Consider the following 26,601-nt stretch of genomic DNA (forward strand, 5'->3'; position numbering starts at 1 on the left):
GTGAGCTCCCGTTGCTCGGTCCCAGCTCCTGCCACCTAGCAGTTCGAAAGCACGTCAAAGTGCAAGTAGATAAATAGGTACCACTCCGGTGGGAAGGTAAACGCCGTTTCCGTGCACTGTTCTGGTTCGCCAGAAGAGGCTTTGTCATGCTGGCCACATGACCCGGAAGCTGTACGCTGGCTCCCTCGGCCAGTAACACAAGACGAGTGCCACAACCCCAGAGTCGGACACGACTGGACCTAATGGTCAGGGGTCCCTTACCTAAATAGTAGCAAGTCACACCTGACTTTTGTCTTTCTCAGTACTCATTCTTTTTTTGGAAAAAAAATATATTCATGTGTATACTATAACAGTTTGTGGGGAAATCGATTTAAAAGGGAAATGTTTGGGGCAATTATTAGTTTGAGGTAATTAGGTATACGGCCTCCGCCCAGTATACCTGAAGGAGCATCTCCACCCCCATTGTTCTGCCTGGACACTGAGGTCCAGGGCCAAGGACCTTCTGGCGGTTCCCTCACTGTGAGAAGCAAAGCTACAGGGAACCAGGGAGAGGGCCTTCTTGGTAGTGGCGCCCGCCCTGTGGAACGCCCTTCCATCAGATGTCAAAGAGATAAACAACTACCTGACATTTAGAAGACATCTGAAGGCAGCCCTGTTTAGGGAAGCTTTCAATGTGTGACATTTTAATGTATTTTAATCTTTGTTGGAAGCCGCCCAGAATGGCTGGGGAAACCCAGCCGGATGGGCAGGGTACAAATAATTTATTAGTAGTAGTAGTAGTAGTAGTTTTTACTGATACAGTGACCTTTAATAATCTACATTTTAAGGTTTCAGGTGACAAATCTGACAGTATTAGAATGAAGGATGGACTAACCATTACATTTGATTTCTAAATTCACCACACACCAAAAGTTCACCAAAAGTATAGAAAGAAACTACCCAAGTTTCCTTGAAGACAATGAGCTGCGCACACAAGCAACACTTCTACCCACTCAGGAATATCTCGCATTATCAAGCTGATTTTCACGTGGCTCGTCCCCACCTTTATTCTTCCCTCTCCCTCAAATAATGATGTTGGGAGAGGTTACCATAGCAACACTGCAAATGCGAACTGAGGTCACATCCAAACCATACATTAAAGCATTCCTACACCACGTTATCAGTCATGGTTTCCCCTAAAGAATTCTGGGAAACTGTAGTCTCTTGAAAATGCTGAGAGCCGCAGCTCTCTGAGGGGTCTCCTAACAACACTCAGCACCCTGAACAAACTACGGTTCCCAGTGTTATTAGGTAGAAGCCAGGATTGTTAAGGTGGGATCAGAGTTCTTTCAGGTAACTGTCAATGTTTTACCTGATTTCTAATGAGCATGCATCCAAGCTGTGATTTGTGTTGTTATTGTCCTCACTCACGATTGTGGAGACAAGATTTCTCCTGACTATCACATTTGTATCTCAACTTGCACCCAAAGTTCAAGGCGGCATCACGTTTCCTCCCCATTTTATCATCAGAATAACCCTGTGAGGAAGGAAGATAGGCTGAGAGCTAGTGGTCGTCATGGCCGATTAAGGATTTGAATATCGGTCTTCAGTCTTGCTCACAGAGCCGTCTTTCCTATTGGGCTTACTGGAGCATTGTGCCAGGGCGCTGGCCTCTCAGGGGCGCCCCAGCGAGTGGAGGAGTTGCGCAGCTTTGCCGGCGGCCTCCCCTTCCCCTGCACGCCCGCCAGCTGTGCCCTGTCAACCATATGGCTGGCGGGCATACAGCTTCCTTCCCAAGCCTCCGCGGGAGGAGAGCAACTTTGGGAAAGTGGGGAGAGCGCCGGAGGGATCTTTGAACCACGGCGCCGGATACGCTGAAGACGGCCCTGCTTGCTCATTTTAAATTTGCACACAAGCTCTTGCAAAGAGCACTGAGTTGATACAACAATTCGGTTTTTTGGGAGGGTGCCTTTGCTTATCATAACTGTCAGTGACGATCTCTTCAGGAGAATTTTATAGCCTCTTAGATTAAGAAGACCCTACTAAAAGTCGACAACAAATTGCAGCAGGTAAGATATGGAAGTGTGAAGAAGAGAGATTGATCGGCGGTTACAGACGACTGATCTCGTTGAGTGAATGGGGGGCAGGTTTAGGGGGGAAAGGAGGAAAGGATACAACTGTGCAAAAGCACAGCTCCCATGAACTGGGGCAGATGGGTGTGGCAGCCCAAAACATTTGCAAGGCACCAGGTTGGGGAAGACTGGTGTGTACTCATGGAACTGGCCAGTGATACAAGAAATCCCAAGAGAGGGTGGGGAAAGTGTGGTATGAAACACAAGGATATGCTTCAGGGATGACTGGTATTTCGGACTGCACAGCTTTTTATGGCGTGCTTCCCTGTCCTTCCTAATATTGACCACAGGACGTGTCTGCAGGGCTGCATATGGCCAACGGAGCAGCTGAATCCGATTCCAGAATCTATGCCTGGAATCCTAGACTTGGGAGCACGCCATGCTGTATACGCAGACACTTCAGTGATCTTGGTCAAACGTGATGCCCGTCACATGGAGCCCCATACAATAAAACATTTTTGCGCAAGAAGCATTACCTTTACACTGGTCCAAATGAGACTTTGGATTCCAGGAAAATGCACACACAAAACCACTATGATAACTTTCCAGTTTAGATGGGAGGCCTCTGATCATCAGCTCTCTATCCGAGGGTGAGACAGTCCAGCAGAAACATTTGAACCTTCAAGCATTATTTTTGTGTGGGAAGGATGTCTAAATAATGTTCTGTGCCAGGGGTAGGCAACCTAAGGCCGGATGCAGCCCAATCGCCTTCTCAATCCGGTAGGGTTGCCAGGTCTGCTTCCAAAAAATAGCGGACAAGAGGGGGGGGGTAAATTATATTAAATTATATATTTTCTTACAAACATTTTAACACGTATTAAAATACCATTTCATCATAAAGCTTTTGAATAAAAAAAGTCCACTATTTTGTGGAAAAAAAATAGTGAACATAATGTGAAAAAGTGGACTGTCCGCTCAAATAGTGGACATCTGGCAAGCCTACAATCCGGCCTGCGGACAGTCCGGGAATCGGCGTGTTTTTACATGAGTAGAATGTGTGCTTTTATTTAAAATGCATCTCTGGGTTATTTGTGGGGCCTAGGAATTCGTTCATTTTTATTTATTTTTTCAAAATATAGTGCGGCCCACCACATGGTCTGAGGGACGCTGGACCGGTCCACAGCTGAAAAAGTTTTCTGACCTCTGTTTTATGCTCTTCATTGGGGGGGGGCGTTATGCTGTATGCCCCCGGGAGCCAACGTCGCATCACCTTCTGGTTTTTTGTTATGCAAACACTTAGGCCTATCCGCGTTTCCCAATGGGCAGCTGAGCTGTCTTCAAAAGCAAAGAGAGACACCTTGTGTTGGACGAAGAGATGGGCCGGGTTTCGTCTGGATGGTCCTTGAAAGGGCAATTACAGCGACGCTTTCTTCTTCTCCTCACAGTTTCCAGTCTCTATCGATCCTTTTGCAAGGGCAACGCTTTCCAGGAGCTCTGCCTGCGGTCTTTTTCTCTCTCAGCTTCAGCTGCCCCATTATGCTCTGAAGAGGTAGGTGTTTGGAGAACATAGTAAATATTGAAACACATCCCGTTTTAAGCCTCTTTTGCCAAACTGTCACTCTCTTGCCCTTGCCAGCCCCACCACCTTCCTCCAAACTCCCTCCTTCTCCTCCACACACCCCTTGGAATATTTGCCAGGCCCTTTGCAAAGGGTTATGGGCAGCGCATCCCTTTGAATGGGCTGTGCCAGGAGTGGGGGACCTTTTTTCTAGCCTGAGGGCTGCACTTCCTCATGGGCAGTCTGTCAGGGACCACATGCGAATGGTGCACACGGTCAGAGGCAAATGTGGTTATTTTATGTGTAATGTTCGCCGTTGTCCTTTGTTCACTATTCCTTTTTCTTTTCTACTCCGCTCTATTAGGAAGAACTTCCTGACAGTAAGAGCTGTTGGACAGTGGAATTTGCTGCCAAGGAGTGTGGTGGAGTCTCCTTCTTTGGAGGTCTTTAAGCGGAGGCTTGACAGCCATCTGTCAGGAATGCTTTGATGGTGTTCCTGCTTGGCAGGGGGTTGGACTGGATGGCCCTGGTGGTCTCTTCCAACTCTAGGATTCTATGAGAAAGGTCTTAGGTGCCTTTAACTAGAGGTGCTATTACCACATGTTCTATACCTGAGCTACGGACCCATCACACAGCCCCCATGGGAGGATTTGAGGAGCTACATCATTTGCATTAAGTCAAGGCAAGATAGGAGGGCAGAAGCGAAGACAGGCTTATATAATACAAGTGGCCGTGCCATGGGAAGAATGCTGAGCGGGGAAAAGGGATGGTTTAAACAACAGGAGAGGTCTGACCAGACTGGAAAGTAAGAACACAGATGGCTTTAAAAAAAAAAAAAAGTTTTAACAAGAAGAAAAATAGCTTCTGTGTTGTAGCCATCTCTGCCAACGCTAAAACCTAACACAACAGAGCATTCCCAAAGTCCATTCTCACTGCACTCAAACCTTATTTCAAACCACCACTTTCCACTCCCACTCACAAAACTCAAACCTCTGCCACAGTTTAAAATTGCCGCTTCACACGCCTCTGCTAGGGTCTCTCCACTCCTGCTTTAGTGAAACCTCTGTCATTGTTTAGAATGGCAACTTTCTTCCTCTCAGTATTTCTCCATTCCTGCTTTATTTAATTCTTATTCATTTATTTATTCATTGCATTTATACACCAATTTTATCTTTCAAGGAGCTCAAGGTGGTGTAAATGATTCTCCTCCTCCTCATTTGAGCCTCATAATAACCCTGTGAGGTAGTGAAGTAGGTTAGGCTAAGACATGGGTAGGCAAACTAAGGCCCAGGGGCTAGATCCGGCCCAATTGCCTTCTCAAACCAGCCCACGGACAGTCCGGGAATCAGCGTGTTTTTACATGAGTAGAATGTGTCCTTTTATTTAAAATGCATCTCTGGGTTATTTGTGGGGCCTGCCCGGTGTTTTTACATGAGTAGAATGTGTGCTTTTATTTAAAATGCATCTCTGGGTTATTTGTGGGGCACAGGAATTCGTTCCTTTTATTTATTTATTTTCAAAATATTGTCCAGCCCACCACAAGGTCAGAGGGACAGTGGACTGTCCCCCTGCTGAAAAGATTTGCTGACCCCTGGGCTAAGAGATGGTGTCTGGCCCAAGGTCACCCAGGGAGCTTCATGGTTGAGTGGGGATTCGAACCCTGGTCTCCCAGGTCATAGTCCTGCACTCTAACCATCATGCCACACTGGTTCAAATCTCTGCCACTGCTTAAAACCACCCTTCTTCTCCACACCCCTCCTTTATTCAAACTTATGTTGTTGGTTAATACAGCCACTTAGAAAGGAGGGAGCAGGGGCAGGGGAATATGAGATGAACATGAAGGTGGGGGTATGAACAGGGCTGCAGAATAATTTGGCGGAAGGTGAATAGGGAGCTTAGTATTTTAATGGGGTGGGAAGGGGAAGCTACAGTGAATTAATGTGCAGGGGAAGGTTGGCAAGAGCAAAGCACAAAGGGACATAGCTCCTAGTCTAAGATTAAAAAGAAAACCGCTAAAATTCCATTTTCCCCTACGCCCTACAGCTGCAAAATGCCCGTTGTGTTGCATTTCTGCAAGCTGCACAGTTTCAATTTGTACCACATCAATAATGCAACGGAGTACTTACTTACATCAGCGAAGGCCCTGGTGATCCATAATTTTTATCCTCCGGATTCAAGTGCTGCTCAGCTACCAGGTGAAAGGCTTCCCCCCGCAGGACCTCCTACTATCAACATAGATTAAGGGATGTTAAGAGAGTCAGGCCAACCACCTTGCTTGTTTAGCAGGGTTCCTAATTAACTGTAAGTTTTAAACGCAGCTCACTGGGACACTGGAAGCCTAGTTCTTATGGAGGCAATATATCTATGTCTTCTGGAGTGTAGCAATGGAGATTAGAAAAGGGTTCTCAAGTAGGAGAGAGAGAGAGAGAGAGAGAGAGAGAGAGAGAGAGAGAGAGAGAGAGAGAAACGAGAAACCACACACTTCTTCCTGCACACTCACCTGCTATTATGTCAGGGGAAATGGCTAAAATATTATCTCTGACATCTAGTTTCTGTTGTGGGATTGTGGTTTCTCTCTTTCTAATGAGGAGCAAGCCTTTGATACAAGTCCTTACCTGCAGTCTGAAGTGAGACAGCTCAGGGACTAATGCCAGGGATTTCTTTTTCTTAGCTGAAGCTTCAGATCTTTAACAGGAAACACTGTGGATGAAATGTGCATCCGACAGAAGCACTGGAGAAGGGGTTTTGCTCCAGACCATTAAGACCCGGGCAGTATCTCACGGTTTGGCTGCAAGGCACCTCGATTCAGGACAGGGCATTCCTCCAACTGCTGTTTCCTGCCTCTATGGGGACTTCCCAGCACAAGTGATCATCAGGTTTCTAGAGGCCCTCAAGGCCAGTTTCTCACACCACAGCTTCTTCAGTATTCTCAAAAAAACTTGTATTGTTGTTGTTGTTCAGTCGTGTCCGACTCTTCGTGACCCCATGGACCAGAGCACGCCAGGCACGCCTATCCTTCACTGCCTCTCGCAGTTGGGCCAAACTCATGTTAGTAGCTTCGAGAACACTGTCCAACCATCTCATTCTCTGTCGTCCCCTTCTCCTTGTGCCCTCCATCTTTCCCAACATCAGGGTCTTTTCTAGGGAGTCTTCTCTTCTCATGAGGTGGCCAAAGTACTGGAGCCTCAGCTTCAGGATCTGTCCTTCTAGTGAGCACTCAGGGCTGATTTCTTTGAGAATGGATAGGTTTGATCTTCTTGCAGTCCATGGGACTCTCAAGAGTCTCCTCCAGCACCATAATTCAAAAGCATCAATTCTTCGGCGATCAGCCTTCTTGATGGTCCAGCTCTCACTTCCGTATATTACTACTGGGAAAACCATAGCTTTAAATATACGGACCTTTGTCGGCAAGGTGATGTCTTTGCTTTTTAAGATGCTGTCTAGGTTTGTCATTGCTTTTCTCTCAAGAAGCAGGCGTCTTCTAATTTCATAACTGCTGTCACCATCTGCAGTGATCATGGAACCCAAGAAAGTGAAATCTCTCACTGCCTCCATTTCTTCCCCTTCTATTTGCCAGGAGGGGAATAAATGGAGGCAGTGAGAGATTTCACTTTCTTCAAGTTACTTTATTGTTCTCATTTTCACAAATTTCATATTGCCAAAAAAGAGTCAGAGGAAAGCTCATAATAAGTGTTCCGCTCTCTTGAGGGTTCATGACATCCAAGATAGATTGCCCCATACTATTTCAATAATGCATATTGATAAACAAGCAGAGCTGCGCCTCCTCCATGAAGAGAAGGCGGAAGATCCTATGGGGGTGCAATTTGTACATCTATTTTCAGTAATTGTATCCATATCTTTCAGCTTATTCAAATTAGGGGTCCTTGAAGAACATGATGAATGATTAGGAACACTAGGTAGCCCGGCCCTCCTGGAAATGGGGCAGAACATGGGCAATTATTTTTATTGCTTTTTAATGTACCATGGCTGTAGCCAATGTGGTTGCTGGGAAGTTTTTGGCATTCCCAACTCAGAAGACTTGCAGGAACATAGTTTCAGTGAAAACAAAATAAAATAAAAAAAATTCCTTCCAGTAGCACCTTAGAGACCAGCTAAGTTTGTTCTTGGTATGAGCTTTCGTGTGCATGCACAGCTCATACCAAGAACAAACTTAGAATCATAGAATCATAGAGTTGGAAGAGACCACAAGGGCCATCCAGTCCAACCCCATGCCAAGCAGGAAACACCATCAAAGCATTCCTGACAGAACTTAGTTGGTCTCTAAGGTGCTACTGGAAGGATTTTTTTTATTATTTTTTGTTTTGACTATGGCAGACCAACACGGCCAGTGTGGTGTAGTGATTAAGAGTGGTAGACTCGTAATCTGGGGAACCGGGTTCGTGTCTCCGCTCCTCCACATGCAGCTGCTGGGTGACCTTGGGCTAGTCACACTCCTCTGAAGTCTCTTAGCCCCACTCACCTCACAGAGTGTTTGTTGTGGGGGAGGAAGGGAAAGGAGAATGTTAGCCGCTTTGAGACTCCTTCCGGTACTGATAAAGCGGGATACCAAATCCAAACTCTTCTTCTTCTTCTTCTTCTTCTACCTGTACTATATACCTAACTATAGTTTCAATGTCTGCTAGTGTTATAACCCAATTCACAACCCTGATCCTTCTTCATATAAATATGGGTGTTAATTTCAAGCTGTGTTGAAAGCCATTTTCCCTTCAGCAGATAATTAGTTAAAAAGGAATACCTCCACAATGCAGGAGATTGTATCTTCCCCCTAATTAACTTCCCAAATCTACAAGTCTCAATAACTTCAATGGATCTATTGACTGCAATCACTGTCCTGGGGAAACAGCTAAGGATCGAGCCAGAGATGTGGTGGTGGGGAGGGGAAATCCCAATTTGGGAGAAAGATGGGCTATAAATACACTAAATGATGATAATAATACCTGAAAGCAAAATATGGCTTGGGAGGATGGGTGTTTCTCAGATTATTCAGTAAGGGGTGGGATTCAAGGCAAAGGAAAACGGGAAGCATTGACAATGTTGTTTTACATTCTCCAAGTTTATTCTCGCCAGCTACTTACTAAACCTCAAAGACCCGTTCCCTTTCTTCTGGCTAAACCAATCGCATACTCCACTGGTTTTATTCTCCAACCCTGACTGATTGGTTTGACCTGCAAATCTCAGCAGCTAGGAGGCCAGCGATCAAGCTCTATGAAACCCAGAGAAATGATCACGTCTTCACTTGACACAAACAAACAGTTGCATCCCCATTAAAAACGTGGTAATATTGTATAGATGACTCCTAGGCCCTGCCACATATTCCATTGCACTAGAAAAGAAAATAATATTTATCCATCGTGTCTGAAGAGTTTCTGTTAAGAATGGCCATTTCATGATATAATCAATGCCAAGAACATTAGAAAAACTTTAGGACAATGTCATAAAACGCAACTCATTTCAATATTATACTTTTATTAACAACTTCACAAGCAGAATTATGGAACGGCAACCTCTGACCTAACCAAACCAAATGCACAAGACACACACGACTGGATGGCACTGCTGCAGTAAGCGTCAAAGCATTCACAGAATCCACATTCCGATTTCCATTCTGGGCCACAAACAGTCTTCCGGAAAAACAGCCACGGAACAAAATGATCAAGCTATCCAAACAACCCAAATGCGCCAGTCGCACACGAATGGATGGCATTCATGAAGTATGCCACGCAACATCCATAGAAGCAAATTTCCAATAGCCATTCTGGGCCGTCAATTGCATTCCAGTTTCTGATGCTGCCAAATGAATCAAATTCACGGGTCATACATGACTAGATGAGGTTGCAGCCCGTTTCTTCTTATTGGAAAAGGTGGGTTCCTCTTCTAGGAAGGGGAACCTGGCTGGGAATGGAAGGACCCACCAAGGGTCCACTGAGGGCCCAAACACCCTCGTCCCCCTACCTCTCCCATGCCCATAGCTGTCAAGTCTCCCTTTTTTGCGGGAAACTCCCTTATTCCAAGCCGTTTCCCGCTGCTATCCCTTATTGTTGTTATCCCTTGAATTTCCCTTATTTCCGGGAAGGAGAGTTGGGAGTCCGGGGACTCCTTGGGTCCCTGCCTTTCTCAGCCCTGCCTGCCTGCCTGCCTGCCTACCTCACAGGACTGTTGTGGGGATTAAATGAGGACTAGGACCAGGGAGCTCCTTGGAGAAAAAGGTGGAATATAAATACCTAATAACAAACAGACAGACAGATATATAAAGAAGAAGATAAAATAGACGAATGTTTCTCGGCAACAGGTGCTCAAATTAAGCATTGCTGCCCCTAACTGGAGGCAGAGCAGAGCCAACCTGGCCAGAAGCCATCAGTGGTCCTCTCCTCCTGCATGAATTTGCCTAATCCTTTTCTAAAGCCATCCAAGTTGGTGGCCATCGCTGCTCCCTGTGGCAGGGAGTTCCAGAGGTTAACCGTGTGCTGCATGAATAAGTGCTTTCTTTTCTCTGCCCCAATTTCTCTTTCCTGGGAGCTCTTTCCTGGTGTAAATTAATTTGTAGCCTGGGGGGTGGGGATTACCGTGGCGTGGACTGTGTCCCTGAGAACCGTAGACTGTCCCCAGGACAGGTGAGGGTGCTGATCCCTTATTTTCAAATCCGAAACTTGACAGCTATGCCCATGCCACATCCATCATCATGGGTGTTGCTTGCATGGTTACGGCCCTCTCGCATCTCCCTAATACTTCATCGTGCTTCCTGGTGGTATTGGCGATATTTAGTGGTACAGATTTCAGCAGCAATGAAAAGTTAACAAACCAGACTTGCAGTTCTCTGAACCCGGGCCGTTGTAATTGCACAACTTGTTCTGCTGCCATGTCTGATGAAATGTGCAGTCCCTTGAACTCTGTTTTATTGAGGTGATGACGGCAACCATTGCCATGCATTGTTATTTTTCTAACTCTGTCTCCCACCTACACAGCTCTCAAACCGCATGACGTGATTAAGAGGACGCTGGTGCTTAATGGTACTAAAGGAGCTTCGTAAAGAAAACCCAAGGTCATTGTAAATTACACAGGTTTTATTTAGTCTTCTTAACTCTTGTCCTCAGTTCATCATGCATATCATGTTTTCCATTTATTTCTCATACAGAATAAGAAAAAAATGCAGACTTTTTCCCATTGAAAAGAAGCTGGAAATTCTGAGGACGGTTACTTTGTATTATTATTTGAAATGTGAATTTCACTGAAAATATATTTTAATGTTTAATGTTTTAATGTTTCTTACTTAAACCGAGCAATCTTTATAAGAGCATCTTTATAAGAAATAGATTTTTTTGTTAACACAAAGATGTTTCTTTGAAAAATGTGAATGTATCGTATGTACTGTATTTTTCCGTGTATAAGACGCCACCTATTTTGGGGGGCTCCAAATTAAGAAAACACCCCTCAGCACTGCCCGTGTATAAGACAAGCCCCAATTTTAAACAAAAAAAAAATTGGTAAAGAAACCTAGTCTTATACCCAGAAAAATACGGTACTTTTGCCACAGAAATGCTTTCTTTAAATAAATGACTTGTTTTCAATTCTCGTTTTCTTATGCATTGTCAGGAAACCCCCCTCCCCACGGCAGGTAGCATCCCGGGATCGCTTACAGTACAGGGAACCACCCCCTTTGTTCAGCAGTTCGCCGTCCCCCTCCTCAGGAGGAAGCGACTGTTCCCCCAGTGGGGAGGGGGAGTTGGAGACAGGAAGTCTACGCAGGGGCTGTGACGAGATCGCAGAGCCTGAGCACCAAGTGGGAAGCGGGGAACAGGGACAGTTTCCTGCGCCCCGAGTTCGCAGACAGGAAAGACGGGGAAGGGGGAGGCGGGGGTTCAGGATCCCGCACCTCTTTTGCTGGACAAAGAACCGGAAGGGTTCATTCCCGGACTCTGCGGAGGGATGAGATGGACGTTTGAACTTTTGCTCCACTGTAAATAGTTTGCACAATAAAGAACTTAGCTTAGAAGTTCTGCGTCTGGCTGATTTCTCATGAGCGACCACTGAACGTCCTTACATGCATTTTGCGATAACCATTCTGTTTCCTTCTTCTAGTACAGCATTAATTCACGCAGCTACAGCCAAAGTGACTTATTTTTCTCTAAAGGAAAAGTTAAGAAGGAAAGCTTCACAAAACCTTTGAACAATTGTCGCTGACATGTGAGGCTTTCCAGCACCGCCAAAGCAGTAAATGAAAAAACAATTAGGGCCAACAACAACACAACTGAGGATCAGTGAGCGAGTAAACTTTTAAAATAGCCAAATATTAAAACAAAGTACTAACTCTGTGTGTCCTTCCCCCTCCTCACCATTTTTTGGCCCTTCTCCACTCATCCACTCACCCACTCCTGCCAAATCAGCTTTCCCCTTCGTTTGTCATCTTTTGCCAGCTGAGCAGAACACAGCCCAGAAGCTGTTCCCCCACTCCCCAATTTATCCTAGCCCCATAATTCCTGCAGCTATCCCAAAATTCTGCAGGTTAGCTTTCTAGGGATACCTCTACAGTGTATTGATTGATTCATTTTAAAAACGCCCACAAAAAGATGCTAATCTCTTTTAGTCCACCCACCCAAAAAACAAATAACTACTTGGCACACACACACACACACACACACACAAAAAACACAACCCTGGATCTATTTGTTTGTAATGTGGCTGGTTTCCATGTTGTATGCCATTTCCATATAAATTGCTCATAAAACAATAGGAGAGAACAAAGGAATAAGGGAAAGCCTTCCGCTTCATGCCTTGCTTGTGAGCTTCCAGGGTTACCTGGCTGGCTACATCTCAAAATGGATTGCCTTGTTAGATATGCCTTGGTCTCACCCAGATAGGCAAGGTTTATGCTCTTGGCCAGAAAACTGCCGAGTGGAAATTTCCCCTTGCCAAGCATAGCCAGGTGCAGCAGGTGAACAGGTTCTCTGAGGAGCCAAGCATGGTGTAGGAAGTTCACCTTCAACTAATTTATGATTAGTCATGTTTGTAAACAACAGTAGCCTATTAAAAACAAACAAACAAGTCTTCTCATGTGTAAACAAAAGCCCCAAAGTTACACAACTTTTAGAAAACATCTGAAGGCAGCCCTGTTGTTCGGGGAAGTTTTTAATGTCCAACATTTTGTTGTTTTTTTATATCTTGCTGGAAGCCGCTCAGAGTGGCTGGGGAAACCCAGCCAGATGGGAGGGGTATAAACAATAAAATAAAATAAATAAAATAAATAAAATAAATAAAATAAAATAAAATAAAATAAAATAAAATAAATAAAATAAAATAAAATAAAATAAAATAAAATAAAATAAAATAAAATAAAATAAAATAAAATAAAAATAATAGTTATTGAAACAAAATAAAAATAAAAAAATCCTTCCAGTAGCACCTTAAAGACCAACCAAGTTTGTTATTGGTATGAGCTTTTGTGTGCATGCACACTTCTTCAGATATCCTAACTCCATAATTCCTGCAGCTATCACAAAATTCTGCAACTATCCCAAAATTCTACCTGTAACTAATAATGGTTGTTATTGTTGTTGTTTCTCAAGGAGTAGCTGCACACCAAACTACTGGGTTCTTTATTTACTCCACAAATTAAGTGTAACAATAGGAAGGATGGCCTAATCTGTGCCATCTGAGATAGCCTCTCCTCCTCAGCGAGAGGAGGGGTTGTGAGCGGGAGCCGGCTCCAGCACCCGTTTCGCCCCAGCCTTACCTGCCCCGCCGCCGCGCCGCGCCCCTAGCAGTCAGCCAATAGGGCTGACTTGGGGGCGGGGTTTTTGGTTGCAGCTGTGAGGGTATTTGGCGGCGAGCCTCTTCGGCTCGGGTGGCGGTTAGGCATTGGGTTTAGTGTGGTGTTGGAGGGCAAGGTTCGGGCCATCGCCTAACCCCCCTAAATTTTGGGTATTCCGTAAAGGAATCCGGAGGTCGTGGATCCTGTCCAATGCCCTGTTGGTGGCTAGGGGCCATGGCACGACTTCCGGTGACTTCAGGGGGTGGAGCTTCCAGTTGTATCTTGCACCAACAGGCTCCGCCTCTTGGGCGGTTAACCCTTGAGTGACTCCACGCTTTGCGGGGGGAGTCAACTATAGTCTGTTCAACCCAATGCCTAAGCCAATACCACTCACATGCTGTAACCAATAAAGTTGTGGCCTTTTTACCTCCATTTAACCTAAAATCTATGTGTCGTGTTTTATTCCTGACATGCGGGAGTAGGGTCCTCGAATCACAACCATCAGTTGTAGGGGAGGGCTACATTTTTATGTAACCCTCTCATCTCTTCACTGGCAGAAAGAAAGGTTAGGGTCCCGGGGGTCTACTAGTGTTCACAAGGCAATTCTGCACACGCACACCAACACACACACACAAAAGCCTGGATTTCAATTTCGAAACTGTTTTTTATTTAAACGTGGGGGGAACGGGACGATAACTTGGAGCATCAACTGATTTGTATTGGAAAAACAAAGAAGGGTGATAACACAGGGTTAAAGGCCAACCCAGTAGTCTAATATACTCCCTAAAGTCCAGACATGACAAAGAGATACGTCACATGGGGTATTGGGGACCTAAAAATAACTCTACGAACGGTGCAAATTTTCCTACTTTTCCCTGCAAGATTCCTGTTGTGCTTGCCCTCTGCTTGCGGGCTTTCTGTCGGCACGTGGTTGGCAGCTGCAAGAATAGGATGCTGGGGTAGATGAGCCTTTGGTCGGATCCAGCAAGGGTCTTCTTAAGTTTTCTGAAACCGCTCCAAGTAACGTTGTTGTCTACTTACTGCTGCGTTGTTCCACTCTAGGTCTTCCTTTCTCAAGCATATTAGGTCAGCTAGCCTTCTCAGTGACTGTGGTTTTGAAGAAGTGCTGAGATAGATGAGGTCACCACAATACAAAGCCAGCCCTCTCCATGTGTATGTTCGTAGCAGTTCTCACAGACCGGCAAGTCCTCAAACAGCAGCACTTCAGCCGGGCAGAAAGGAGACTCAGGAGACACCATCTTATCTCTTTATAGAAAAGGCCTTCAGAATCTTCTCCCATCTTCGCCTCCTCCCAGTTCACGATCCTGTTTTTTTTAGTCATGTTGGATTAGGATCACAGCCATTCATTGGGCAGTGGGAATAACACCCAACCAAATGTAGTTTTTGGCAGCCTGATCATTTTACACGAGTCCGTGCACTCTCGATTCACACGCAAATTGACTTATTCCCAAGCGATTAAGCCGTTTTAGGGGTTCGGCCTCCTGCGGTACGTCCAATCCTAGGCACATTTGCTCAGAATTAAGTGGTTTGCACCCAAGTAAAGGATCATAGGATTGCAACCCCGAAGTGTGACCCTATGCATATTTACTTAGAAGTAAGTCCTATACTGTTCAGTGGCTCTTGTCCCGAGTGTGTGTGTAGGATTGCCAGCCTCAGCACCCACACTTTCATGGGAGCAAGCCTCATCGGACTTACTTCTAAGTAAATATCCACAGAGATCGGCTGCATGACTTGTAAGATTGATTCACACTGAATAGATGTCACTGTCAAGTGGGTCTGAAAGTATGGCAGCGGCCATCCTAAAGGAAGAGAGGTTCCACATTCCCCAAAAGGAGCCTCAGTTATTCTTCCTTATGAGCAGCTGTGTGTCTACTGGCCATGGAGAGAGACAACGCTGCCTTATTCTCCCAGAGTTTCTCATCTCCTTGAAAAATGGGGCTGCAATCCTAACCCCACCTCCGTGGGAGAAAGTCCCATTCTATTCCTATAAAAGGAAGTGGGAGTCTTCCTGCCTTGATTTCCCTTTTGATTAACTTCTGGCCTCCCCAGGGCTGACCTGAGATACCTTCGTTTTGTTCTTGTTGCACATGAAAAGAGTTACACCTGAATAGCACCTGCTTAAACAACACTTTAAATGAAAGGGGGGAAAGGTACACTTTCACCCCCCTCAAACTTTTGCTTATACTCTTTGGTTAGAGAGCTGCGATACCAGAGGATGAGGGGAAGGGAAAGGGCAGCCAGCTGCCTAACTCAGATCGGACTGGTTATCTTCAGGCAAGCGGATGGTTTCTGATCTGCCAGAGGGCAGAAACATCTTCATAGTTAATACATACATACATACACACACATATGTATTATTGTGGATGAGGTGGGTAGCGTCGCTGAAAAATCCTTGGGCCTGAGGCTGCTGGCGTGGTAACCTGTTAAAGAAATAATTAAGTTGAATTTCGGACACAAACCCTTCAAAAATAATGCAACCCAGATGCACATGGAGGTTAAATAAACATTTGCGCATGCAACCCGTTTGGATACAAAGCCTCCATTTTCTTGCGTTTTATAGTCATGGATTTTGAGGTGCCCAACAGAATTTTAGACACGCACCCTCTCAGATAGTCTTAGCTCTCCCTCTACAGTAGGCACGATGGCAGGGCCAGCCTTGAGCACACTCAGACCAATGGAACAAGGCACCTGCGTCAGGCATGCTTCATGAGCTTTGACCAAGGGCCTTTGCAAAATGGTAGCTGTCCATGAAACCAGCCAAAAAACCCTACAACTGAGAGGTATCATGGTTCTTATCCAAGTGGAACCTACATGTGCACAGGCAGTATCACACCAGGGAGAAAGAGCATGGAAAGGCGACCCCCCCCCCCACCTTGTGCCCTAAGAACAGGCTGCTGCTTGAACGAGAGAGTTGGGCTAGAACATGCTTTCCCAACTTGGCTACTCCAGTTGTTGGTGGACTGAATCAATCCCTTACCACCCCTGACTACGAGCCAGGCTCTCCAGGAACTTGATAGCCAGCAAACTTTTTCAGCAGGGGGACGGTCCACTGTCCCTCAGACCTTGGGGGGGGGGGGTGGACTATATTTTTTTGGGGGGTGAATTAATTCCTATGCCCCACAAATAACCTAGAGATGCGTTTTAAATAAAAAGCACGCATTCTACTCATGTAAAAACACCAGGCAGGCCCCACAAATAAACCAGAGATGCGTTTTAAATAAAAAGGACACATTCTACTCATGTAAAAACATGCTGATTCCCGGACAGTCTGCAGGGCGAATTTAGAAGGCGATTGGGCTGGATCCAGCCCCCGGGCCTTAGTTTGCCTACCCATGGTCCAAAACATGGGGAGGACACCAGGTTGTGGAAGGCTGAAGAAGGAGGGATGCCTGGCCTCACCCGAGAAAACAATTCTTACATTGCTGCTACGGTTGTTGCCACCATTACTAGAGTTTATTTGTATACAACGTTGTGGGAATGCACACGCGCAGTAACCATACCTCAGCAGGACGGTAAAGTGGAACTGTCCCTCCTCTTGGGGGTGGAGGCACATGATCAGGGGTGCAAGGTTTGGAGAAAACAGCCTGAAACATGAACCAGAAGAGCCAAGGTGTGAAACCCACCGAAGATGCCAGGATCCCTTGCTTTGAGGGGGGGCAGGGGAGGAAGGGGGACAACAGAACCACCAGAAATGCAGGACATTATATTGGGAGAAATGCTCTCAAGGAAGCTGGATTTGAATCATAGAATCCTAGAGTTGGAAGAGACCACAAGGGCCATCCAGTCCAACCCCCTGCCAAGCAGGAAACACCATCAAAGTATTCCTGACAGATGGCTGTCAAGCTTCCGCTTAAAGACCTCCAAAGAAGGAGACTCCACCACACTCCTTGGCAGCAAATTCCACTGCCGAACAGCTCTTACTGTCAGGAAGTTCTTCCTAATGTTTAGGTGGAATCTTCTTTCTTGTAGTTTGAATCCATTGCCCCGTGTCCGCTTCTCTGGAGCAGCAGAAAACAACCTTTCTCCCTCCTCTATAGGACATCCTTTGATATATTTGAACATGGCTATCATATCACCCCTTAACCTTCTCTTCTCCAGGCTAAACATACCCAGCTCCCTAAGCCGTTCCTCATAAGGCATTGTTTCCAGGCCTTTGACCATTTTGGTTGCCCTCTTCTGGGCACGTCTGCCAACACGGATCCAGAGGAGCAGTTTTCCAAAGTTGAGGCCTCTCCTCAAAAGGAACATGTTATTCCCCCCCCCCCCTTTCTCTCACCTGGCCTCCGGCATCTGGAAACATGGAGCCTTCCCTGCCGCTATGGCCGAGTGGAGTTTTGGTCCCTGTGACGAAAAGGGTGCAATGAGATTTTTTCAAATAAATAAATAAATAAATCCTTCCAGTAGCACCTTAGAGACCAACTAAGTTTGTTCTTGGTATGAGCTTTCGTGTGCATGCACACTTCTTCAGATACACACGAAAGCTCATACCAAGAACAAACTTAGTTGGTCTCTAAGGTGCTACTGGAAGGATTTTTTAATTTTTAATTTTGTTTTGACTGTGGCAGACCAACATGGCTACCTACCTGTAACTGAGATTATTTCAGTTTGTACAAGGGGGCTTTTCTGCTGCAGCCCCTTTGCCTTACCACTCCCCACAAAAGCTTCTACAAAAGACTGGGGGATCCCTCGAGGGTTACTTTGCGGGTTCCTACGGGCCACAGCGGGACACGGGTGGCGCTGTGGGTTAAACCACAGAGCCTAGGGCTTGCCGATCAGAAGGTCAGCGGTTCGAATCCCCGTGACGGGGTAAGCTCCCATTGCTCAGTCCCTGCTCCTGCCAAACTAGCCGTTTGAAAACATACCAGTGCAAATAGATAAATAGGTACCGCTCCGTCGGGAAGGCAAACGGCGTTTCCGTGCGCTGCTCTGGTTCGCCAGAAGCGGCTTAGTCATGCTGGCCACATGACCCGGAAGCTGTACGCCGGCTCCCTCGGCCAGTAAAGCGAGATGAGCGCCGCAACCCCAGAGTCGTCCGTGACTGGACCTAATGGTCAGGGGTCCCTTTACCTTTACCTTTATGGGCCACAGCAAGGTTCGCACACAAACAGCCTTTATTACCACCTGTCAGGAACACATTCCGCAACGCACACAGGAAGATACTTACCAAGAGAGCTTTTGGGGAGAAGGTTGCCACCTGTGGGCGGCAGGTGAGGAACAGCTGGAGGAGGAAGTAATGTAGGCCTCGTCTCATCCACAGGAGGAAGGGAAGGTTGTGGAGCCACTTGCTGCTGCAGAAAGGAAATAATATATATCAGTGATGGAGCCAAGTAGAATTTACCCTCAGTCTACCTTTGTTAGGATCCCGACAGATTTCCCCCCCCCCCCACTTCTTTTCTAATGTATCTTTTAAAAATGATCCCTCAGTACTAGATCCTCTACTTCACTTTTGGATACAGGTAGGTAGCCGTGTTGGTCTGCCATAGTCAAAACAAAGTAAAATAAAAAAAGTGTGCATGCACACGAAAGCTCATACCAAGAACAAACTTAGTTGGTCTCCAAGGTGCTACTGGAAGGAATTTTTTATTTTATTTTGTTTTCACTTTTGGAGGGGGGGTTCCCCAACTTTTTTTACTTTTTTGGCACTTTCACAAACCTTGTAGTACTCCCAAACATTCTGATGCCTCCCTCTGGTTTCTTCATTTGCCTGCAACCCTGCTGGCACTCGCCAGCTTAGCTTGCTATTAAGTGGAGCGGATCGTTATTTTTTTGACCACCATAGAGAAAACGTATGACAGGCCACATGGCTGCGGGCTCACCATAATGACATGGGGAATTGGGAACAGAATACAGGATTTGAAGAGGCATCTTTCAGAGGAGACAACCCTGGAAATATGAAGCAAGGTCTAATAAAGCGGTTCGCAAAGGTCCCCGTCCCACACAGAACACTTGGGTGTTGCTGAAGTTACTGGCAGGCCAGTAAAGGATTATTCAGCCTGTTGTAGCAATTGTGATGCACTGTGATAATGCTATATGGTTTTTAATTGCGGCCTTATTGCCTCTTTTTATTTCATATTTTGTATTTTACTCCACTACAATTTGAATCCCCCAGAATTCAAATTGTAATACAATAAAACACAACAGAGGAAATACAAGAAGCCATTAAAAAAGTACAATTGGAAATCAATGGGAACATTTAACATATGGATGTGCCATTTCCCGTCTACAACCACAAATCCACAGTTTGGGAAACCCTGGAGTAATAAAACTGAGAAGTCAAGAGTTCCAGCAGATGAACTTCAGTAACTTGGACAATTTCCCTAATCCTTTTCCGTCGCTCCTGTTCGCTCCTCCTCTGGCATTCCCGAACTGTGCCCCTTCCTTCCTCCTCCTTTATTCTGTCATAGAATCATAGAATTGTAGAGCCGGAAGGGATCCCAAGGGTCATCTAGACCAACCCCCTGCAATGCAGGAATCTCAGCTAAAGCATCCATGGTAGATGGGTATCCAACCTCTGCTTAAAAAACTCCAAGGAAGGAGAGCCCAACACCCTCCAAAGGAGCCCATTCCACTGGCGAACAGCTCTTGCTGTCAAAAGGTTCTTCCTGATTTTAGTTCCTTTCTTGCAACTTGGAGCCATTGGTTCGAGTCCTACCCTACAGAACAGGAGAAAACAAGCATGCTCCCTTCTTCATGTGACAGTCCTTGAGATATTTGAAGATGGCTGTCATATCTCCTCTTTTCCAGGCTAAACATACCCAGCTCCTTCAAGCGCTCCTCGTAAGGCTTGGTTTCCAGACCCTTGATCATCTTGGCTGCCCTCCTCTGCACACATTTCAGCTTGTCAACATCCTTCTTAAATTGTGGTGCCCAGAATTGGACACAGGATTCCAAGTGTGGTCTGACCAAGGCAGAATAGAGTGGTACTATTACTTCCCTTGATTGGGACGTTATACTTTTGTTGATGCAGCCTAGAATAGCATTAGCTTTTTTCGCTGCTGCATTACACTGTTGGCTCATGTTAAGCTTGTGGTCCACCAAGACCCCTAGATCTCTTTCACATGTACTGCTAGTAAGCCGGGTGTCTACCATCTTATATTCGTGCAGCTGGTTCTTCCTTCCTAAGTGCAAAACCTTACATTTGTCTCTAATGAAATTCATCATGAGAGCCAGTGTGGTGTAATGGTTAAGAGTGGTAGACTCGTAATCTGGTGAACCGGGTTCACGTCCCCGCTCCTCCACATGCAGCTGCTGGGTGACCTTGGGCTAGTCACACTTCTTTGAAGTCTCTCAGCCCCACTCACCTCACAGAGTGTTTGTTGTGGCGGAGGAAGGGAAAGGAGAATGTTAGCCGCTTTGAGACTCCTTCGGGTAGTGATAAAGCGTGATATCAAATCCAAACTCCTCTCCTCCTCCTCCTCCTCCTTCTTCATTTTGTTAGTTTTAAAGCCCGGGTCTGCGGTTTCAGTCCTTGTCAAAGAATTCTAAATGCGATGTGAATTATCGAACAGACAAAAACTATGCAAAATTTCTTCCTCCACCTAACTTTTTAAAGCACAGGACTGGCCTTGCTTCATTCCAAGAGCATATAATCCTAGTTGTTTTTAGCTTATTGATGATTTTATATTTTGAATGATTTTAAAAAGTTGTTCTATGGTTTTTTCTAATAATTCTGGGTTTTCACTTATCATTTCATTGTTCTTGTTGTAAACACTCTGGGGCTTTTAAAAAACAACAACATTCAAGTGGTGTATATAAATTACCGGTCTGAAATAAAAATAATAATTGTAGACATTGGGATTAAGAGTTGCTATCTGTCGCTTCTGCTCCTGTTTCCCCTCACACCTCCACTTCATTTCTGACATTACACTGTGAAGTCCACCAATGTCTCATGACACCAACACATGACAGGCGCTTATGAACTACACTCCTTGCATGGATATGTGGCAGCCGTTTTCAGGCTGTGCACCAGAGAACCCCGAAGCCCCTTGGATGTTTATCAGTGTACAGACCACAGTGGTAGTTGTTAGGAACTTTGGGTGTGGGGTGTGTTAGGATTTTAGCCTGTTTTTTTGAGGATCAGCTAAAAATTTTGCAGTTTTTTTGCAAAGGGGGAAAAGCAAAGCTCCTTTTGCAAAGGGGGAAAAGCAAAGAGGAAAAGCTCTGTTTTTATGGGGTTCAACTCACATTTCTGCAGCTTCTAAAGGAAAGGGAGCCTTTTCTACAGTTTCCAGACATATGATCTAATCAGCCAGTCACATGTAGCTGGGGAAACAAACAACCTCCCTCTGCAGCACATTCAACAATGGAGGGCGGGGCTGAAAGGGAGCCGGGACTCTTATCTCTCTCCCGATCTCTTGCTGATCAGCTGCTGAGCGGGGTCCTTTCAACACCCCTTTTCTCTTTGTAAAAAAAAATGCACGATCCTCTTTTGGCCCCTGGGCAATTCAGCTCCAGGGACCACCATTCACTCCATAAGACGCACAGGTATTTCCCCTTACTTTTTAGGAGGGAAAAAGTGTGTCTTATGGAGCGAAAAATACGGTATGTTTGTTGTATTTCACATGACTGTCTGGGTTCGGCGTGAGAAAGGAAGCCTGTGTTATTATCTCTTTTACACCATGTGATGTTATTGTGTTCTTTTCATTTCGCTTCTGATTGTCAGCGGAGCAAGAAGCAAGATGCCTAGCTTTGTCCTGTTGGAGTTTCGGAACAAAGAATGGACTTTGTAGATAGCCTTTAATAAAGTAGCTTTACGGCTACTTTTGGGCTTCTTCTTTCCACTGCAAGATGCAGGGATGATGCATTCTTTTCTCATCGGAGGAGAGTCGCATATCACTGGCCTCTGGACTGTTCAGGGAGTGACCGCAGAGATGTGATTGGACTCTGGGGCAGTTTGCTGTTTGCCCCGAGCGCATTTCTAACAGGGTGCAGGTTCTTCTGATTATTGCAGGAAACAGAAAATTCCTCTTAAAACAGATCCTGTATTACCTGAGAATCTGGAGCAGCAGCAGATGGTTCCTTCTTGGGGGGCTCAGCTTCTTTAGAGGGTTTAGATCGGAACCAACGGAACCAGCCAGACTCAGAGGCCTGGGGAAACAGAAAGGGTGAGATTCAACACTGTGCTATTGCAAGCATATCAGCTTGCCCAACAGAACAACTCCTCCCTTCTCCTGAGCTCTGTTCTCCAGGTCCCTTCAGAGCCAATTTCAGGATGGGGGAGGCAGGAGAATTGGGGGAAAGGGCCCTGTTGCACTATCAGAAGCTCTCGTGCAGGACTTCCACTGGCAGAGTTTGGAAGGTGAACCCTGCCCAAAATCTTGAGAGAGCTGGTAGCTTTTTCCTCCTTCAAGAGAGCTAGTAAGCACCAGAAGAGGGTGGAGAACACAGAAGAGGCACCAAAACCCACGTAGACAGTCATTCGTTTGTACTGCAAAACCCTGATGTTTTGCAACATACTTTTGCAAATAGATAGATGATAGATAGATAGATAGATAGATAGATAGATAGATAGATAGATAGATATAGATTCCTGTTTTGCTCTACCTGAACATAAGAAATGTCCCAAATTCTTAACTCAGTTTCACATATGACACCAAGAAGAGTATGTGAGGCATGTTCTCTCTCTCTCCCTCCCTTCTCTCTCTCTCTCTCTCTCTCTCTCTCTCTCTCTCACACACACACACACACACACACACACCCCTAATACAGGACAAATTTGTGAAAGACAAATGAATGTAAAATTCTAGCCATAGATTTTGTGTTCCAATTATAAAAGTACAAGTCTGTGAAAATACCCTTAGACTTTGCAAGAGAATGTCAAGGAGATGAAGGAAACCCCAGTCGCACCTGTTGGTGACACAGGAATATAAGCAATGCCTTACTGGTTCACCTTGCCCATTATTCAGCTTCCAACAGATGCCATTCGGGCGCTTCCTCCAGGAAGCCCCCAAGCAGGGTGAGAAGTTCAGCAGCCTTCAACTGTTGCCCTGCTATCTGCCATTCAGAGGAATGCTACCTCTCAACATGGAGATTCCATTTAGCTACCATGGCTAATAGAATCTCGTTGCATTGTCCTGACAACGGCTACCTAATTCTCCTTTTAAACCCATCTAAGCTAGCAGGTGTCGCCATATCGTGCAGCAGGAGACAGCGTTGAGTCACTGCTGTTTACCAGGCAGAATGAGATCAGCTCAGCGAAAATGCCCTGCTGAGCCACTCTGGCGTTCCTGCCAGCGCATTTACACTGCCCTGTCCTCCCCACCATCTCTCCCCTCCCGCTCCCAGTAACTGGCAGTGAATCAGCTGCTGGGAGGTCAGGTAAGTGCTTCTGCCACATGCCCACACCCACACCGTCTGCTACTGCTATGTTCAAGACAAAGAACCCGATACATTAAGACTACAAACCCTATGCACACTTACCTGGCCGTAAGTGTTGGAGATTCATTCCCCGTGTGCAGTGATGGGTTTGTTGTCTATCACATGACGGTGTGTGTTTTGATTCCACAGGAATGGGATGTGATGAAGACAGGATGTTTGTCTTACTGTGTTTCCTGAAGTGGGACTATTGTCCTTTGTTCTCTCTCTTTGCTGTCTGATGCCAGAGAGAGAGGGAGCCATGTTGAAGTGCTCCGTGTGTGTTTATATGTAAATAAAGTAGATTAGCCTAAATGCTGAGTTGCTGAGTTCTGTTACGCAACTGCGCAAACCTCTGCAGATCCCTAAGTGTGCTGATGCCTTCTGGCATCAGTCGCTGTGATGTTCGGGCTGAGGAATGCTTTTGAAGCTCCCAAACAATCGCCCAGGAGGGAGGGAACATGCCAGTCGGGCATGTGTCTCTGCCAAGCTCCTACTCGTGTGTAGGACATCCTGACAGTAAGCCCCACTAAACACAGCAAGAGTCACTTCTGAGGAAACATGTATAGGACTGGGCTGTACTTATATGCTGTGTGAAGTTCTATATGAATGAATTAATTGCAATACTCCCAGACACCTGAAAGGTGAATTAGACTTTGATCATGGCTCTAAATCCAAGAGAACATGATTCTGTCCTTCCTAATCCGCTGCAAAGCAGAAATGAAATCCTGTGGGCCTCGGCATATTTTTCAGACACCGCAGACGCCTTTCTCAGTCAGATGTCTCACCTTCGCTTCTTTTTGTTCCGTTTCATCCTGTGGTAGCTTCTCTGATGTGGCTTCCTCCCCTGATGCTTCTGGGAGCTGTGGGGTATCTTCGACCATGGATATTGTGGAACTCTCAGAAATGGTCCGGGTCCGGGCATTTAAAGTGTTCTGGCACCAAGAAGAAAACATGGAGCAGGTTCTCTTCACTGAAAAAACTTTGTGGCTCCCTCTTACCGGTTTATACTCTAACCTTATCCCCTAAGGGTCTCTCCCGACATCACTCACCATCACAAGAGTCCTGTGAGACAGATCAGTATCGCTCCCGTGGGAGCGGAAAGGACCAAATGAGGCTGGAACATGGCAGCCTCGGACAAGTCACAAAGCAAGTCCTTCTATGACAGAGCTGGGACATGAGCCCAAGTTTCCTTGAACCCACTTTCTTTTTGAAATTGCTGTATAGTTTAAGGAAAAATTAAAATGTTGCACAACCATTAAAGCAACAGCTCTCCCCTGGGATTCCACTAGACCACATGGCTCAGCGTTTCTTTATTTAATAAAATAATGCTTGATTGTTTAAACACACACACCTCAAAGCAGTTTACAAAAAGATTAAAAGCAATACAGTACAATCGAGAAAGGGACGCGGGTGGCGCTGGGGGTTAAACCACAGAGCCTAGGGCTTGCTGATCAGAAGGTCGGCGGTTCGAATCCCCGCAACGGGGTGAGCTCCCCCAGCTCCTGCCCACCTAGCAGTTTGAAAGCACGTCAAAGTGCAAGTAGATAAATAGGTACCGCTCTGGCGGGAAGGTAAACGGCATTTCCGTGCGCTGCTCTGGTTCACCAGAAGCGGCTTAGCCATGCTGGCCACATGACCCGGAAGCTGTATGCCGGCTCCCTTGGCCAATAAAGCGAGATGAGCGCCGCAACCCCAGAGTCGGACACGACTGGACCTAATGGTCAGGGGTCCCTTTACCTTTACCTTTACCATCGAGAAAAATTCACAACCCTACTTTAAAACATACAAAATTTAAAATACTGAAACAGATTAAAATTCCCTCAGTTTTCTAAGCATCTGGGTTGGCTTGTCTAAACAAGAATGTTTTCAAGCAGGCGCCAAAAAGAACCAGAGTAGGAAGGGACCCTGAGGGTCATCTAGTCCAACCCCCGGGGTAATGCAGGAATCCTGGCCACAGCCGTCCCTGGTGGGATCAAACCACCGACCTTCTGGTTAGCAGACAGGCGCACTGACCCACTGCGCCACAGGAGGGCAAGGGCAGCGACATGTCAGCTGAGAAGGTTAGGTGCATGTGTCAACAAGAACAACACAGCAATTAGAAGAAGAGCCCTGCTGGGTCAAAACAAAGGCGTATCTCCCCATCTGAGAAGCTCACAAGCAGGACATACAAGCAGCTGCCCTTTCCTGGCGGCTGTATAGTCATCATGACTAGGAGAAATTCAATTCAGTTCACATTGGAAGCAGAGCTTTATCAAATTTGGACTTTCCAAAACAATACGGCAATTGAAACACAGCCGTTCTTCGAAATCCATACTTTATCCAGATTTTGTGATGCAGTTCTCCGGGCATCCAAATTTCACAAAAGTGATTGCATTAGGTGAAAGTGTGCATAAAAACCTAACATGTTAGTGAAAAATAGCATTTAAAAAAACAGGTCAACAATGCATATGAAGTGGGGCTTATCAGGAGCAATTTGCTCGCTGGAGAATGCTCGTGAGCATCTATTAAAAGGAAATCCACAAATTGCTTCAGAAAGGTGGGGAACTAAATTTAAGATTGGATTAAAACGAGAGACGGAGAGATCCTTCCACCCCTAACAGCCACTGAAAGCCTTATCCTCTGTGGATTTGCCTAATCCCACTTTAAAGCTATCCAATTTATCACCATATCTTGTGGCAGTGAGTTCCATAGTTCAGCTATCTCCCCCCCACACACACACACTCTTACCTGATGCTCCGGAATGCTCTCCTGACCACCCAGGAAGTGGTACGGGCCACAGGATTCCGTGGTGCCCCCTGCAGATTACACCAGAACAGGTTTTATTGTACCTACCAGCCAAGATCTGGAGT

General features: G+C 45.9%; 1 protein-coding gene across 1 annotated transcript in view; it reads right to left on the minus strand.

Moving 5' to 3' along the window:
- Window positions 1-13,985: 13,985 nt before the first annotated feature.
- The window catches only part of LOC117047988 (protein transport protein Sec16B-like), a 54,742-nt gene continuing 42,126 nt past the window's right edge, over window positions 13,986-26,601 (minus strand). The window contains exons 20-26 of the mRNA XM_033151266.1: window positions 26,480-26,547; window positions 24,538-24,684; window positions 22,385-22,483; window positions 18,561-18,684; window positions 17,673-17,737; window positions 16,897-16,980; window positions 13,986-15,816 (exon numbers count right to left, since the gene is read on the minus strand). Of these exons, the coding sequence (XP_033007157.1) occupies window positions 15,751-15,816; window positions 16,897-16,980; window positions 17,673-17,737; window positions 18,561-18,684; window positions 22,385-22,483; window positions 24,538-24,684; window positions 26,480-26,547 (653 nt within the window). The 3' untranslated portion in view covers window positions 13,986-15,750. The remainder of the gene's footprint in view (window positions 15,817-16,896; window positions 16,981-17,672; window positions 17,738-18,560; window positions 18,685-22,384; window positions 22,484-24,537; window positions 24,685-26,479; window positions 26,548-26,601) is intronic.

This window comes from Lacerta agilis, chromosome 6 (genome assembly GCF_009819535.1).
Source record: "Lacerta agilis isolate rLacAgi1 chromosome 6, rLacAgi1.pri, whole genome shotgun sequence".
Classification (NCBI taxonomy): Eukaryota; Metazoa; Chordata; class Lepidosauria; order Squamata; family Lacertidae; genus Lacerta; species Lacerta agilis.